This window comes from Phyllobates terribilis, unplaced genomic scaffold (assembly GCF_046119375.1).
Source record: "Phyllobates terribilis strain yellow unplaced genomic scaffold, ASM4611937v1 Scaffold_1__5_contigs__length_1240528914, whole genome shotgun sequence".
In the NCBI taxonomy this organism is placed as follows: domain Eukaryota; kingdom Metazoa; phylum Chordata; class Amphibia; order Anura; family Dendrobatidae; genus Phyllobates; species Phyllobates terribilis.
In genome coordinates, this window is record NW_027362761.1 from 308,676,336 (window position 1) to 308,690,858 (window position 14,523).

General features: G+C 42.2%; 1 protein-coding gene across 1 annotated transcript in view; it reads left to right on the forward strand.

The window, feature by feature from the left end:
* GGT1 (gamma-glutamyltransferase 1) overlaps positions 1–14,523 on the forward strand; it is a 253,854-nt gene that overhangs the window by 205,170 nt on the left and 34,161 nt on the right. The window contains exon 5 of the mRNA XM_073654277.1: positions 13,178–13,370. Coding sequence (XP_073510378.1) covers positions 13,178–13,370 — 193 coding nt within the window. The remainder of the gene's footprint in view (positions 1–13,177; positions 13,371–14,523) is intronic.

Genomic DNA, 14,523 nt, shown 5'->3' on the forward strand with positions numbered 1-14,523 from the left:
ACCTGCCAACCGAGACTCATGACACTCCACAAACAAATCTCTCCTAAAGGCTCTAGGGGAGTGTTAGATGGAGCATCATCTTGAGCTTTCAGAATCCCATTGTCCAAAACGGAGTCCAAAGCTACCAGCACAACTCCTTTCTGTAAAATGCTCTCCTCCTCCTCGGCACCGACCGTAGGAGAGAAGCTGCGAGATAAACCATCGGCTTTAACATTCTTAGTACCAGAGATATAGGTAACAGAAAAATGAAACCGAAAAAAAAAAAAGTCCCCACCTAGCTTGACGGGCATTCAAGCGCTTGGCAGCATCCAGATAGATCAAATTCTTATGATCTGTGAAAACCTGAATAGGAAATCTAACGCCTTCAAAAAAATGACGCCAATGTTCAAACGCAAGTTTAATAGCCAGCAACTCCCGATTTCCAACATCATAATTCAGTTCAGTTTCTGAAAATTTTTTCGAAAAGAAGGCACAAGGATGTACTCCACCCTTGTACTCCTGAGACAAAACTGCTCCGACCCCCACCGATGAAGCATCGACCTCGACAAAAAAAGGCTTGGTCTCATCAGGCTGCATAAGGATAGGGGGAGAACTGAACCTCTCTTTGAGATATTCAAACGCTTCAATGGCCTCAATAGTCCACTGGGCGGTACTCGCACCTTTCCTGGTGAGATCGGTTAGAAAAATTCTTAATGAATTTCCTGTAATAATTGGCAAAACCCAAAAATCTCTGTATAGATTTCAAACCAATAGGCCTAGGCCATTCCTGCACAGCCTGAACCTTCACCGAGTCCATCTCAAAGCCCTCGCTGGAGACAATGTAGCCCAAAAAACTAATTTTCTGCACAGCGAACTCACATTTCTCCAGCTTAGCAAAGAGTGAATTATCACTCAATAACTGCAAAACTTCACGTACACTCTGCCAATGGGACTCTAGATCTGGTGAATAAATCAAAATGTCATCCAAATACACAACCACATTCTTACCAATCAAAGGTCTCCGGATGTCATTAATAAGGTTCTGAAAAAATGCAGGTGCACTGGTAAGACCAAAAGGCATCACCAGATTCTCAAAATGACCCACCGGAGTGTTAAAAGCAGTTTTCCATTCATCACCCTCCTTCACTCGTAACAAATTGTATGCCCCCCGGAGATCAATTTTGGAGAACCACTTGGCTCCCACTAACTGGTTAAACAAGTCAGGAATTAATGGCAATGGGTAGGAATTGCGTACGGTAATCTTATTAATTTCATGAAAATCCAGACATGGACGTAAACCGCCGTCATTTTTTTTAACAAAGAAAAATCCAACTGCCACAGGTGACTTAGAAGGTCTAATGTGACCAGCAGCCAGGCTAGTCTGTATGTAATCCTGCAAGGCCTTTCTTTCAGGGATAGTCAGATTAAACAAGCGACTCTTGGGAAGAGTAGCTCCCGGAACAAACTCAATGGCGCAATCATAATCCCTATGAGGAGGTAAAACTTGTGACTCCTCCTCCGAAAAAAACCCTCCAAAAATCTTGAATAGGTATCGGTAATTCTTCTTTTTCCACAGCCGCAATGCGACCATTACAACATTTATCATAGCACTTCGGACTCCAAGACTTAATCACATTAGTAGACCAGTCCAATAAAGGATTGTGCAGTTTTAACCAAGGCAATCCTAGAACAACTGGAGAGGGTAAATTATCCAATACAACCAAGTCCAAAATTTCTTGGTGAACTCCATTGATAGTGAGGGGAAATGCAGCAGTCTTGTGAGTAATACATTTCAAAGGAGTGTTATTAATTGCAATCACAGAAATAGGTGATGACAAAGGTTTGGATTTCAATTTAAGGTTTTCCAAAAACCCTTTATCAATCACATTAAGTGTTGAACCACAATCCACAAATACCTGAAATTCAATCAAATCTCCCTGCAAAGTAGTACTCCCAGAAAGAAATACTCCTGCAGAGCGTAAACAAGCTATACGGGCGTAACTGACCTTTTTTTTTCTTTACTTAAACGATTCTCACAATACTTAATCAAATGGTCAGCTTTACCACAATAAAGGCACAATCCCTCAACAAACCTCCGGTCTCTTTCCTGAGAGAGGAGTGACATCCCCCCAACCTCCATTGGTTCTCTGCCACCAGAGCATATTTTCTGGGGACTAGGAACTGACATTACAGGAGTCTTTACCTCATTGAGCCTGCACCTCAGTCTCCTGTCTATATGAACAGTTAACTGCATAGCATCCTGCAGAGTCTCAGGTGCAGGGAATGCAATTAGCAAATCCTTAACCCTTTCACTCAGACCTGCAAGAAATAAACATCTCAGCACAGGATAATTCCACTTAACTTCTGAAGACCATCTCCTGAAGTGTGTGCAATAATTTTCAACAACATCTGACCCCTGATTCAACGCCTGAGTTCTGATTCAGCAGATGAGATTCGATTAGGATCGTCATATAATAGCCCCATAGCAGAAAAAAATTCTTCAACAGTCCTTAAACATGGATCATTAGGCCTGTGGTTCATTGCGCAAAAGTGACATAATAAAACCAATGCGCTGTGATTCATTCTCAGAGGACCTTGGTCTCAAACGAAAATATAACAAACAAGCATTTTTAAAGGAAAAAAAATCTTGCTGTTTACCATAAAAAACATCAGGCAGTCCTACCTTGGGTTCGACAAAATGCGCTCCAGAACAGCTACTCACGTGTTGCTGAAGCTCTGCCACCTCCAGAGACAATCCCTGCAGGCGTTGAGCCAAATCCTGGACGGAAACTATACTAATCCCCGAATTTCTTTCCTTTTAGTTTTTTGGGCTGGACTTACTGTTATGATCTGCAACATGTACTAAGGAAAGATAGGGGAAAGCTGTCCCTACAGTAAGACTAAGCTGAATCCCTATGATGTAGCGGGCTGCCTGTTCCTAGTGAACAGACCCGCCTTAGTCCTCGGCTAGTCTGAACAAAGACCTATAGAATTAAGGGAGGGGTCCCTAAAAGAACTAAGGACTGGGACAAACATGGGACACCTCCTAAACAGAGAAGTTGTTGCAGAGCACAAAAGGACAAACTGACAGAAATGTACTAGACATCCCAGAGGACCTAGCGAACTTGACAGAGAAAGGCACCGAAGCACCAGGCTAGAGAAACAGTCAAACATTGAAGTCCAGTACAGCCATAAGGGCAGTGCTGGAATATAAAGGCAGATGGTCACGTGACCGCAAAACACAAGATGGAAAAAACAAACAGGAGGGTTCTAACAATTTCCTTGGTCCAGTCCGGAACTTTCCTCCTCATAAAAGCTGATCAGATTAGTTTGACAGGAATGGTCCCTCGTAAACCCATGTTGAAATTGGTTCATGAGGTTATTTTTCTTCAGATACTCTAGCATAGCATCTCTTAGGAAACCCTCCAGGATTTTTTCCACATTAGAGGTTAAGCTTACTGGCCTATAATTTCCAAGTTTGGTTTTTGTCCCCTTTTTGAATATTGGCACCACATTTGCTATACGCCAGTCCTGTGGTGCAGACCCTGTTATTATGGAATCTTTAAAGATTAAAAATAATGGTCTATCTATGACGTTACTTAATTCTTGCAGAACTTGTGGGTGTATCCCATCCGGGCCCGGGGATTTGTCAACTTTAGTGATTTTTAGACATCGCTGTACTTCCTGCTGGGTTAAGCAAGTGACATTTAATGGAGAATTTTTGTTATCACTGATCATGTTTTCTGTCATGTGATTTTCTTGTGTAAATACTGTTGAAAAAAAATCATTTAGCATATTAGTTTTTTCCTCATCCACCATTTCACCCAGACTATTTTTAAGGTGGCCAACACTATAACTTTTTAGTATTTATGTAGTTAAAGAATATTTTGGGATTATTTTTACTTTCTCTTGCAATGAGTCTCTCTGTCTCAATCTTTGCTGCCTTGATATGCTTTTTACAGAATTTATTTAATTTTCTGTATTTATTTAATGCCTCATCACTACCTACTTGCTTTAATTCTCTAAATGCTTTCTTTTTGTCATTTATTGCACCCTTTACAGCTCTATTTAGCGATAGTGGTTTCCTCCTATTTCTAGCATTTTTATTCCCATAGGGTATATATTGTGCACAGGTCCTATTCAGGATGCTAATAAATGTCTCCCCTTTGCTTTGTGTAGTTTTATGTCTCAGGATATCGTCCCAGTTTATTGCGCTTAGATCATCTCTCAACCGTTGAAAATTTACCTTCCTGAAGTTTAGTGTCCTTGTAACCCCTCTACTACACATCTTATTAAATGATACATGAACACTTATTATTTTGTGATCACTATTACCCAAGTGACCCCCAAGTCGTATATTTGATATGCGGTCTGGCCTATTGGTTAATATTAGGTCTAGCAGTGCCCTACTTCTTGTTGGGTCCAGAACCAGTTGTGAAAGGTAATTGTCTCTCATAGTTGTCAAAAACCTATTACCTTTGCTTGAACTACAGGTTTCTGTTCCCCAATGTATTTCAGGGTAGTTGAAGTCCCCCATAATAATGACTTCTCCTTGAGTCGCTGCTTCATCTATTTGCTTTATGAGGATATTCTCCGCTGCTTCCATTATTTTTGGAGACTTATAACAAACCCCTATCAGTAATTTATTATTTTTTCCCCCTCCCCTTATCTCTACCCACAGGGACTCTACATTTTCATTAGATTCACATATATTCTCACGCAAGATGGGTTTTAAGGATGATTTTATGTATAAACACCCCCCCCCCCCTCGCTTTGTGTACGGTCATTTTTGAACAGACTATATAGCCCTGTAAATGAACTGCCCAGTCATGGTTCTCATCCAGCAATGTCTCAGATATCCCCACCATGTCATAAGGAGACTTATAGGTCATGCAATGTTCCACTTGGAATTTAAATATGCAAATAACCTTTTCAGAGAGAAAGAGGACTTGATCTCTAGTGCCAACTATTGTGAATAGCAATCATAAAAATTAATATTGAGCCTTTAAAGGGATTGTCTGGTCTTAGACTACAAGTCTTCTGTCATTCTATGTGACTTCAGATTTGTGAATCTTTAGGCTTTGTTCACATACGTTGTGTTTTATTCTGCTGCAAATCTGCTGCTAACCTTTCTCTGGCAGGAAAACAGCTGCGTAAATAAAGCAGGTTTTGTTGCGTTTTTTGTTGCATTTTTGGTGCGTTTTTTTTACCACCCATTACTTCCTATGGGTGAAAAAACGCTGCAAAAATGCTGAAAGAAGTGACATGCTCTATTTTCCAAAAACACAACCAAGTCACAAAATACGCAGCAAAAAAAAAACATGTGTGAACAGAGAAATCTGGTTTCTCATAGACTTTGCTGGTACTGCAAAACGCTGCTGAAAATTTGCATAAAAATCTGCAGCAAAATACGCCGCAAAACCCAACGTGTGTGAACATAGCCTTACAGCACACACTGCACGATGTGAAGATTTGCAAGTGCCAGTGCCAGGAACAGTGGGCATGTGGCCACAAGTATGTGATTTGGATACATGCAGTCATGTGCCAACTAGACATGCGCAGTGAATGCAAGTGTATTGAGCGAGGCCGGACACTACCAAATTTCTTCATAGATTGCAGTGGATTGATATAAATCCCAACTGAGTAGGGGCTGTCCAAAGTAGACAACCCCTTTAATTATTGACCTGCAATCACCTTAAATTTTTCCCCAAATTTTAATCTTCAAAGTATGTCAATAATCCTTTGGTGATAAATTGGTTCACGTGATTCTCTAAATGTTGAGAACATATTGAAAAAAAATTACCTTAATGCACAGAAAAATCACTGTATTGGAAATAAGAAAACAATTTGTTTAATGCAGCGATATATACAATGAATTAATATGAAGGGAAGTATTGATTAATTTAAAAGCTGTTCAGGAATTACTGTAAAGAGGAAAGGGGTTTGCCAAATTGTTTATCTGAACACTGTTGTTATATGTTCACTCATTAGCTTTTGCTCAATATCCTTTCATTATAAAAATATACAGGATTAAAAGCGTTGTTCACAATTTCTCTACATTTAATGCACCCATCGGTGCGCCCGTGACATGACGGCTGGGTCGCCAATGGGTTGCTATTATAGCGCAGCGCAGGGTAGAAGCCGTGGGCGAGGGACTCTTCTCCTTTTGAACTGGCCTGCTCTGATCCTTCCGTTTCTTCCAACATGCCCTCGAAGGCCTCCCTCGACTCCACCATACTAGTTTTATGCTGTTCTCTCACCAACATACAACCCACGAATGGCGTTGTCTTCCACCTCCTGAAACCCATTATGGCACCGCCTTTCACTAGGTGGAGTCATACCTGACTCACAATCCCATTTCTCAAATTTACTTGCCCTTTTCCTCAGGCCACACATTACTTGGCGGATCTTCTCCTTCCACCTTACCGTGCGGAGACGGTTACTCCTCGCTGTGGGCTGGTACTTTTGGTTGTCGTACTCCCCTCTGTAGGCGTACCTGATGAAGGGCTGGATACCGCTTCATGTCACTTTTACTTCTGTTGCATCTGACGCGCCCCCAGGGCTGTGGGGTACTCAGCAGCCGGGCCTATGGATGCCGGTGGGGGATATCACGGTGGCTGGCCCGGTCCGTGGCCCAGGGAGGTCAACAAAATGGGGGAATTATTTATAGGGGAATTTGGAAAGTTCGTGACGCCACCTGTGGAATGTGGCTAAAGGGAGCCGCCGCTGCGGAGCAGTCCTCTGAGGCTGATGTTAGGGCAGCTTATGATGGAACGGCTCCCCACAGGTGGAGCGGGCCTCAGGGCAGCGTGGAAGAAGAAATGACGGACACTCACACGGGGGTTCGCTTCGGTACCTTTACTGGTGTAGATGCAGGTATGGTCCAGGGTACTCGGTAGGCAGGGTGCACTTCTGGACTCTACCCAGTGAGCGGGTATAGGGCCTCCTGATCTGTTGCTTCCACTTGCTAAGCTTCTGACCTGCCTGGAGCTAGGTCTTGCTTAATTACTGTCTCTCTTGCACCTGCTGACCTGGTGGTAGGGCCTTCTCTTGGAGATCACTCTCCCTGGACGCTGAGGCCTCCGTGACTCCTAGCCCTAGTACAGTAGTCAGCATTGGTCGGCCTGGGACTTGTAGTCCTCCAGGTATCCGGTGGTCCTTACTGGATATAAAGGGACCCTGTAGGCGTAGACCCGGTGTCCGGTATATAGTTCGGGGTGAGCCTGGTACGCTCCTCTGCCCCCTCAACTCCTCTCTCCTTTCCTCTTTGCTGTTGGCCACACTCGGGCCCTCACTACGGCAGCAGCAGACGAGCTGTGTCTTCGCTGCTCTCAGCGTCAGCACGCTCTCCAACAACTAACTCTCTGACTGAGCTGCCTGACTCCACCCTCCATATATACAGTACAGACCAAAAGTTTGGACACACCTTCTCATTTAAAGATTTTTCTGTATTTTCATAACTATGAAAATTGTACATTCACACTGAAGGCATCAAAACTATGAATTAACACATGTGGAATTATATACTTAACAAAAAACTGTGAAACAACTGAAAATATGTCTTATATTCTAGGTTCTTCAAAGTAGCCACCTTTTGCCTTGATGACTGCTTTGCACACTCTTGGCATTTTTTTGATGAGCTTCAAGAGGTAGTCACCGGAAATGGTCTTCCAACAATCTTGAATAAGTTCCCAGAGATGCTTAGCACTTGTTGGCCCTTTTGCCTTCACTCTGCGGTCCAGTTCACCCCAAACCATCTCGATTAGGTTCAGGTCATGTGACTGTGGAGGCCAGGTCATCTGGCGTAGCACCCCATCACTCCCCTTCTTTGTCAAATAGCCCTTACGCAGCCTGGATGTGTGTTTGGGGTCATTGTCCTGTTGAAAAATAAATGACTAAACGCAAACCGGATGGAATAGCATGCCGCTGCAAGATGCTTTGGCAGCCATGCTGGTTCAGTATGCCTTTAATTTTGAATAAATCCCCAACAGTGTCACCAGCAAAGCACCCCCACACCATCACACCTCCTCCTCCATGCTTCACCAGGCATGTAGAGTCCATCCGTTCACCTTTTCTGCGTCGCACAAAGACACGGTGGTTGGAACCAAAGATCTCAAACTTGGACTCTTCAGACCAAAGCACAGATTTCCACTGGTCTAATGTCCATTCCTCGTGTTCTTTAGCCCAAACAAGTCTCTTCTGCTTGTTGCCTGTCCTTAGCAGTGGTTTCCTTTTCCTAGCAGCTATTTTACCATGAAGGCCTGCTGCATAAAGTCTCCTCTTAACAGTTGTTGTAGAGATGTGTCTACTGCTAGAACTCTGTGTGGCATTGACCTGGTCTCTAATCTGAGCTGCTGTTAACCTGTGATTTCTGAGGCTGGTGACTCGGATAAACTTATCCTCAGAAGCAGAGGTGACTCTTGGTCTTCCTTTCCTGGGGCGGTCCTCATGTGAGCCAGTTTCTTTGTAGCGCTTATTGGTTTTTGCAACTGCACTTGGAGACACTTTCAAAGTTTTCCCAATTTTTCACACTGGCTGACCTTCATTTCTTAAAGTACTGATGGCCACTCGTTTTTCTTTACTTAGCTGCTTTTTTCTTGCCATAATACAAATTCTAACGGTATATTCAGTAGGACTATCAGCTGTGTATCCACCGGACTTCTGCACAACACAACTGATGGTCCCAACCCCATTTATAAGGCAAGAAATCCCACTTATTAAACCTGACAGGGCACACCTGTGAAGTGAAAACCATTTCCGGTGACTACCTCTTGAAGCTCATCAAGAGAATGCCAAGAGTGTGCAAAGCAGTCATCAAAGCAAAAGGTGGCTACTTTGAAGAACCTAGAATAGAAGACATATTTTCAGTTGTTTCACACTTTTTTGTTAAGTATATAATTCCACATGTGTTAATTCATAGTTTTGATGCCTTCAGTGTGAATGTACAATTTTCAGAGTCATGAAAATACAGAAAAATCTTTAAATGAGAAGGTGTGTCCAAACTTTTGGTCTGTACTGTATATCCCTACCTGGCTCCCTCTGCTGGTGTGAGGTGGTAGGGTGGAGGTGTGTGAATGTAATGAGGGCCTCTTGTGGAGAAGTCCATCCATGCACCCTACTGGGTTCTGTGGCACCTGTGCGTAGCAGGGCGCCACACATCCACGATGGGCGGATCCGTCTCACTATTTTGCGCTATTCACCACAATCTTGCAGTCCTTGCTCAGCACCATCTTAGACTGCTCAACGGTCGCCATCTTCCCCGTCATTCGAGTCTTCATTTACACTGCGTTCTCTTCTCAAATGCAAGACCCGATCCTGGTGACTACACCAAGTGTAGCACAGTGCGGGGTGGTAGCCGCAGACGAGGTATTCTTCTCCCTTTTTCGCCCCGGTGCTAAATAAAAGTGTGGATCCTGGCTGGATGTATGAACTTGTGCTATGAGGGTCTTACGCCCATGCAGGCTATAACCACTGGTGTTGGCTGGCCAGGATTGTAGGTTCCACAGTTCAATAAAGAAGACCACCGTTCAAAAATAAAGTCTGTAGTGAACGGTAACTTGGTAAGGATTATTTACAAGGGATAGCGGGTACAAAGTCTTATGGACGTTTCCTTTATAAATAAACAAGGAGAAAACTGGAGTCTTAAATTTGCTTAAAGAAGTTAAATAGCACAATTTTATTGAATTAAAAACAGTACAAAAAGTGACAAAAAGATAATGTGACAATTGCAAAATCAGACTGAAAGCAATAAGTGGTGCTTAATATGTATAAGAGGAAGTCCATATAACAATCAGGACAGAAATGTCGAATTAACACATACAAAGACAACCGTCTATCAACATGATATAAGTTGAATGGTGGGTAAATCAGTTAGGATGGAAGAACCAGCAATGTATAGTACCAAAATAACAGGACATAGCGTATGATCCCCCATGATGAAGCGGTTACTGGTCGAAGAGAAACGCACATAGGGGACATTAGGAATCCTCCTGTGTCTGGCTGATTGTGAGCTTGGTGCCTTTCACATCCTAGGTATGTCTCTGATCTTTTTTGGATAGGTATGGGTACGATTGATGATGGGAGCATGGATACAATATATGTACGGGGATCCTGAAAATCACATAGTCTGATTTGGAAAGTGGAGTTTGAGGTTGCGGACAGGTGACTTTTATACTGATAACAAGTTCAAACAGATGCCAGTACTACAGGAGGAGCATCTTAAAAAAGAATGATGAAGTAAAAGAGAGAAGAGGACATGCATGACAGCAGTGATCACCACCAATAATCAAAGTTCAAATAATGTTTACAAAATATCAAAAAAAATGTATTCGACACATGGACATACCCACAGAACATCTAAAACACCATTAAAAAGGAATGAAGGACAACTTCCATTCCTGTTCAAACCCACTACTTCAGAAACCATGATAAAGATAAATCTTGGGTGCAAAACAATATACTTGCATAGGATAACAAACAGGCTTGATGGTGACTCTGTGGTGGTCAATATTGCACTTGCCCGGGCATGAATTACCACAGAAACAAAATTAGTGTGTAAATGAGGCAACAGTTAAACACTATTTGGAGTATACACAAAACCATATATTTTGGAACAACCCCACAGCTGAGAGCATCAGTGTGCAGTAATAGATATCCCACCCAGGAGGCCCTGGCGGTCTTCAAACATACAAACAAACAATATAATAATAACAATGCTGCTGTTATGAACAAGCTGTGCTGGACACAGGTTGCTGTATAAACCCAATAAGTTCCAATCCAAGGAAATAGCCAGGCGATAATACCCAAAGCTGAAAAGGCCTATTTGGCCAAACGCTGTGGAGGGATCTTAATGGCCCTCTGATCTACTACTACAATAGCCCCTCGCGATTAGAATACTTATTCTAATTATGATATTGTACATTTAACAGTCACGCACAGGTTTTGTGGAGGCTCTGTGACGATCAATGTTACTAGCCCTAAATATATGGTAACGGGTAAACCATGCAGGGTGTGATTCAACAAATAGCAGCTATTTTAAAGTGTACATTGTGTTAGAATGCACGCATTCTTTAATTCCAGGATTTGCATATAGACAAGCCACTAAAAATATAGACATAAAAATGCAGTAATTGCTCATAACTACCAGTAACCCTAATGCTGCCAGATAGCACAATCTATGGGGATATCCCTATTTTGTATGAGTTAAAGTGAGAGCAGGGTGCTGCATTAGCCCAACACGAACCCAACCAGAAACATGCCCTGTGGGCAATGTCACATGCTGGAAAGCCTGTTGCACTGAAAGGTGTAGATGGGTCCTAGGCAACCCAACGCGTATCGCCACAAACGGTGGCTTCGCCAGGAGTCTGTGCAGTGCACGTCCAAGTGTTGATCTATAAATACATAAAATGATGACTAATTACCAGGTAGTCAGCTGTTGCTCGGAAAGCATTGAGAGCACGTGCATAACAAAGTAGCAGTGTGGAGGAGGGAAGTCAGAGGCAGCAGCACAAACACAGCACACGCCCCCCGGACGACATAGGGTGTTCCTGTGTCCAAGGGAACCAGTGTTACTAGCAGGGCAGTCCCTCACCACCAGACGCACATGTGTTGAATAGCTCCCTGCCTCCGTTTCCAGGCGACCGAACAGAAGCCAAACAATACAATACAAAGCAGGAGGCCAAGGAGGGATCTTAGGATTGCGTCTGTGAGAGCCAGAAATCTTGCTTGTTTGTAATTGACCAAATACTTATTTTCCACCAAAATTTTAAAAAAATTTCTTCACAAATCAGACAATGTGATTTTCAGGATTTGGTTTTCTCATTTTGTCTCTCATAGTTGAGGTCTACCTATGATGTCAATTACAGGCCTCTCTCATCTTTTTAAGTGGGAGAACTTGTACAATTGGTGGCTGACTAAATACTTTTCTTTCCCCACTGTACATCCTATTCTGTACATTACTAACATTACCACATATTCTTCATAACCATAACACAATATATTAGAAAGACGCCCGACAATATTCACATTACACCTATAACGCGATTGGTGTCTTCAGTGATCGAAACACGACAGTCATTGTCCACCACCCTTACACTATGACATATGGGGGTCTGCTGAGGACCTCTGTCCTTGTCATTAAGGAGCTCCTTTGAAACCCTGCCTGTGGCCAGGCTTCAAAGGATTCCTGTGGCATTGCTGTATATAGCACAAGCGATAATGCAGCTTCAAGTCCCCTAAGGAGACTAACAAGTGTACAGTGGAAAGTAAAAAAAAATGTAAAAAAATATGAAAAACATGATAGTTCAAATCACCCACTTTTCCCCATTAAAAATAAAGATATTGAAAAAAATACACATATTTGTTATCACTGCATTCAAAAAAGTCAGATCTATCAAAATATAAAACTACGGTACCTAACCCAATAAGTGAACACCATAAACAAAAAAATATTCAAGAATGCCAAAATTCCTTTTTTTGGTTGCTGCAATTCCATCAAAATGCTGTAACAATTACGAACGTTCAAAGCATCACATCTACCACAAATCAATAGAAACATTGTCTGTCCCAGCAAAAAATAAGCCATCACACAGCTCCATCAACTGAAGAATGAAAACATTACGGGTCTTGGAAAATGGCGACACAACCCCAAATTTTTTATCATTACTAAAATAATAAAAAAAACTAGACATGTTTGGTATCACCATAATCGTACAGACCTAGAGAATCTTATTGCAAAGTAATTTTACCACAAAATGTACACAATGTCAGAATTTTTTTTTTTTTTTTTTTACAATTTCTCCCCTCTTTCCAGTACACTATATGGTAAAATTAATGGTGTGATTCTGAAGTATAACTCATCCCGCCAAAAAACTAGCCCTCATATATATCTGTAGACAGAAAAGCAAGAGTTATCAATCTGGGAACAAGGTGAGGAAAAATATGAAAACGCAAAACAAAAATTGGCCCCATCATGAAAGGGTTAAGATGTAGTAAATCTGTTAGGCCATCAGTCCCTCCTAATAAACGCAAAAATTTTTGAATGAATTAGTTTTTCGCTAACATATGTGACTTTCTGTTATACCTGAAAGTGGTGTAAAAGCAATGAATAAATTGGCCCTTTTGTGTTTATTGTTTTTTTCGTTTTTTTTTTATACTTTTATGTGTTTATACCGTCAGCTAACAACAACATCTTCTACAGGAGGCTTGTCCATAGCAGTACCAGGGGAGATTCGGGGATACCAGGCAGCACACCAACGCCATGGCAAGTTACCATGGAAACGTCTGTTTGAACCAAGCATTAAGTTAGCTCGTGAGGGATTTCCTGTTGGCCTGGGTCTATCCCAGGGTCTTAGTTCATCCAAAGCTACTATTGAAAAAGACAAGTCCCTTTGGTAAGAAATGCCATTTTTGGGAACTATTTATTCAATATTAACATCCGGCTGTCACTGGAGCTGATAACAGCTGATCGGTGAGAGAGACGGGTGTTTTATCCCATCAATCTGATACTGATGACTGATGACTGTGTGCCCACGATGTGGATTTAATGCGTTTCCGCGGCTGCATTTCCGCTGTGAAAACGCATTAAAAACGCATGTTAAGTTGTCTGCCATGTTTCCCAATGATAATCTGCATGTGCTCTGCACATGCTGCGGACATTTCCCCTGCGGATTATAATTGCGGAAAAATCCGCAGCACGACCATTAATTTTGCGAAATCGCCGCCCAGAATATACCCGGGGTTAAAGTGGCCTAGGCCAGATTATACCCTGGGTATATTCTGGCCTAGGCTAAACTATACCCTGGAGTATAAATTGGCCTAGGCCAGATTATACCCCTCTGGGCCAGAATATACCACAGCTGCTGTAGATCAGATTTTTTTTTCAGGCTTTTGAGAACCACTGAGTGATATACTCAATAACGAGGCCCCAGGCAGTACACGGGGGGGGGGGGTAAGGGAGCAGCGACAGCACACGGGGCCCCAGACAGCTCGCAAGGGGGGCAGAGACAGTGGGGCCCCGTTCTTGAGTATATTAAAGATTAAAGTATATTAAAGATCAGATTTTTCACGTTTATGAGCACCATTGAGTGATATACTCAAAAACTATATCATTTTTCAACATTTTGTTTCAAACTCTAAACACACAGACTTTTTTTACTTCAACCAGAAAACCTTGATGGTTCATGCTAGTCTTATTGTTCTTACGTTTTACTCGTCCCTTGGTTAAGGATTCCACAACTTAGGCTATGTGCCTACGTAGCAGATTTGATACAGAGCGTTTTTGCCTCTCTGGCGTTTTTTCTGCCAGAGAGAAGCGTTTTTACATGTGTTTTTTCAAGCACTTTTTCAAGCGATTTTGAGCATCACTTGGAAAAGTGCTTGACAAGTTGGTCACACAATATAATTCCATGTAACCGGCATAGATTTACATTGTGTGACCAACTTAGATGCTTTAAATGCTGCATCTATAGTTAAAAAAAAAAAAAAAAAGTTAAAAATAAAAAAAACTGTATACTCACCTCTCCGGTCTGCTCCCAGCGGCGTACT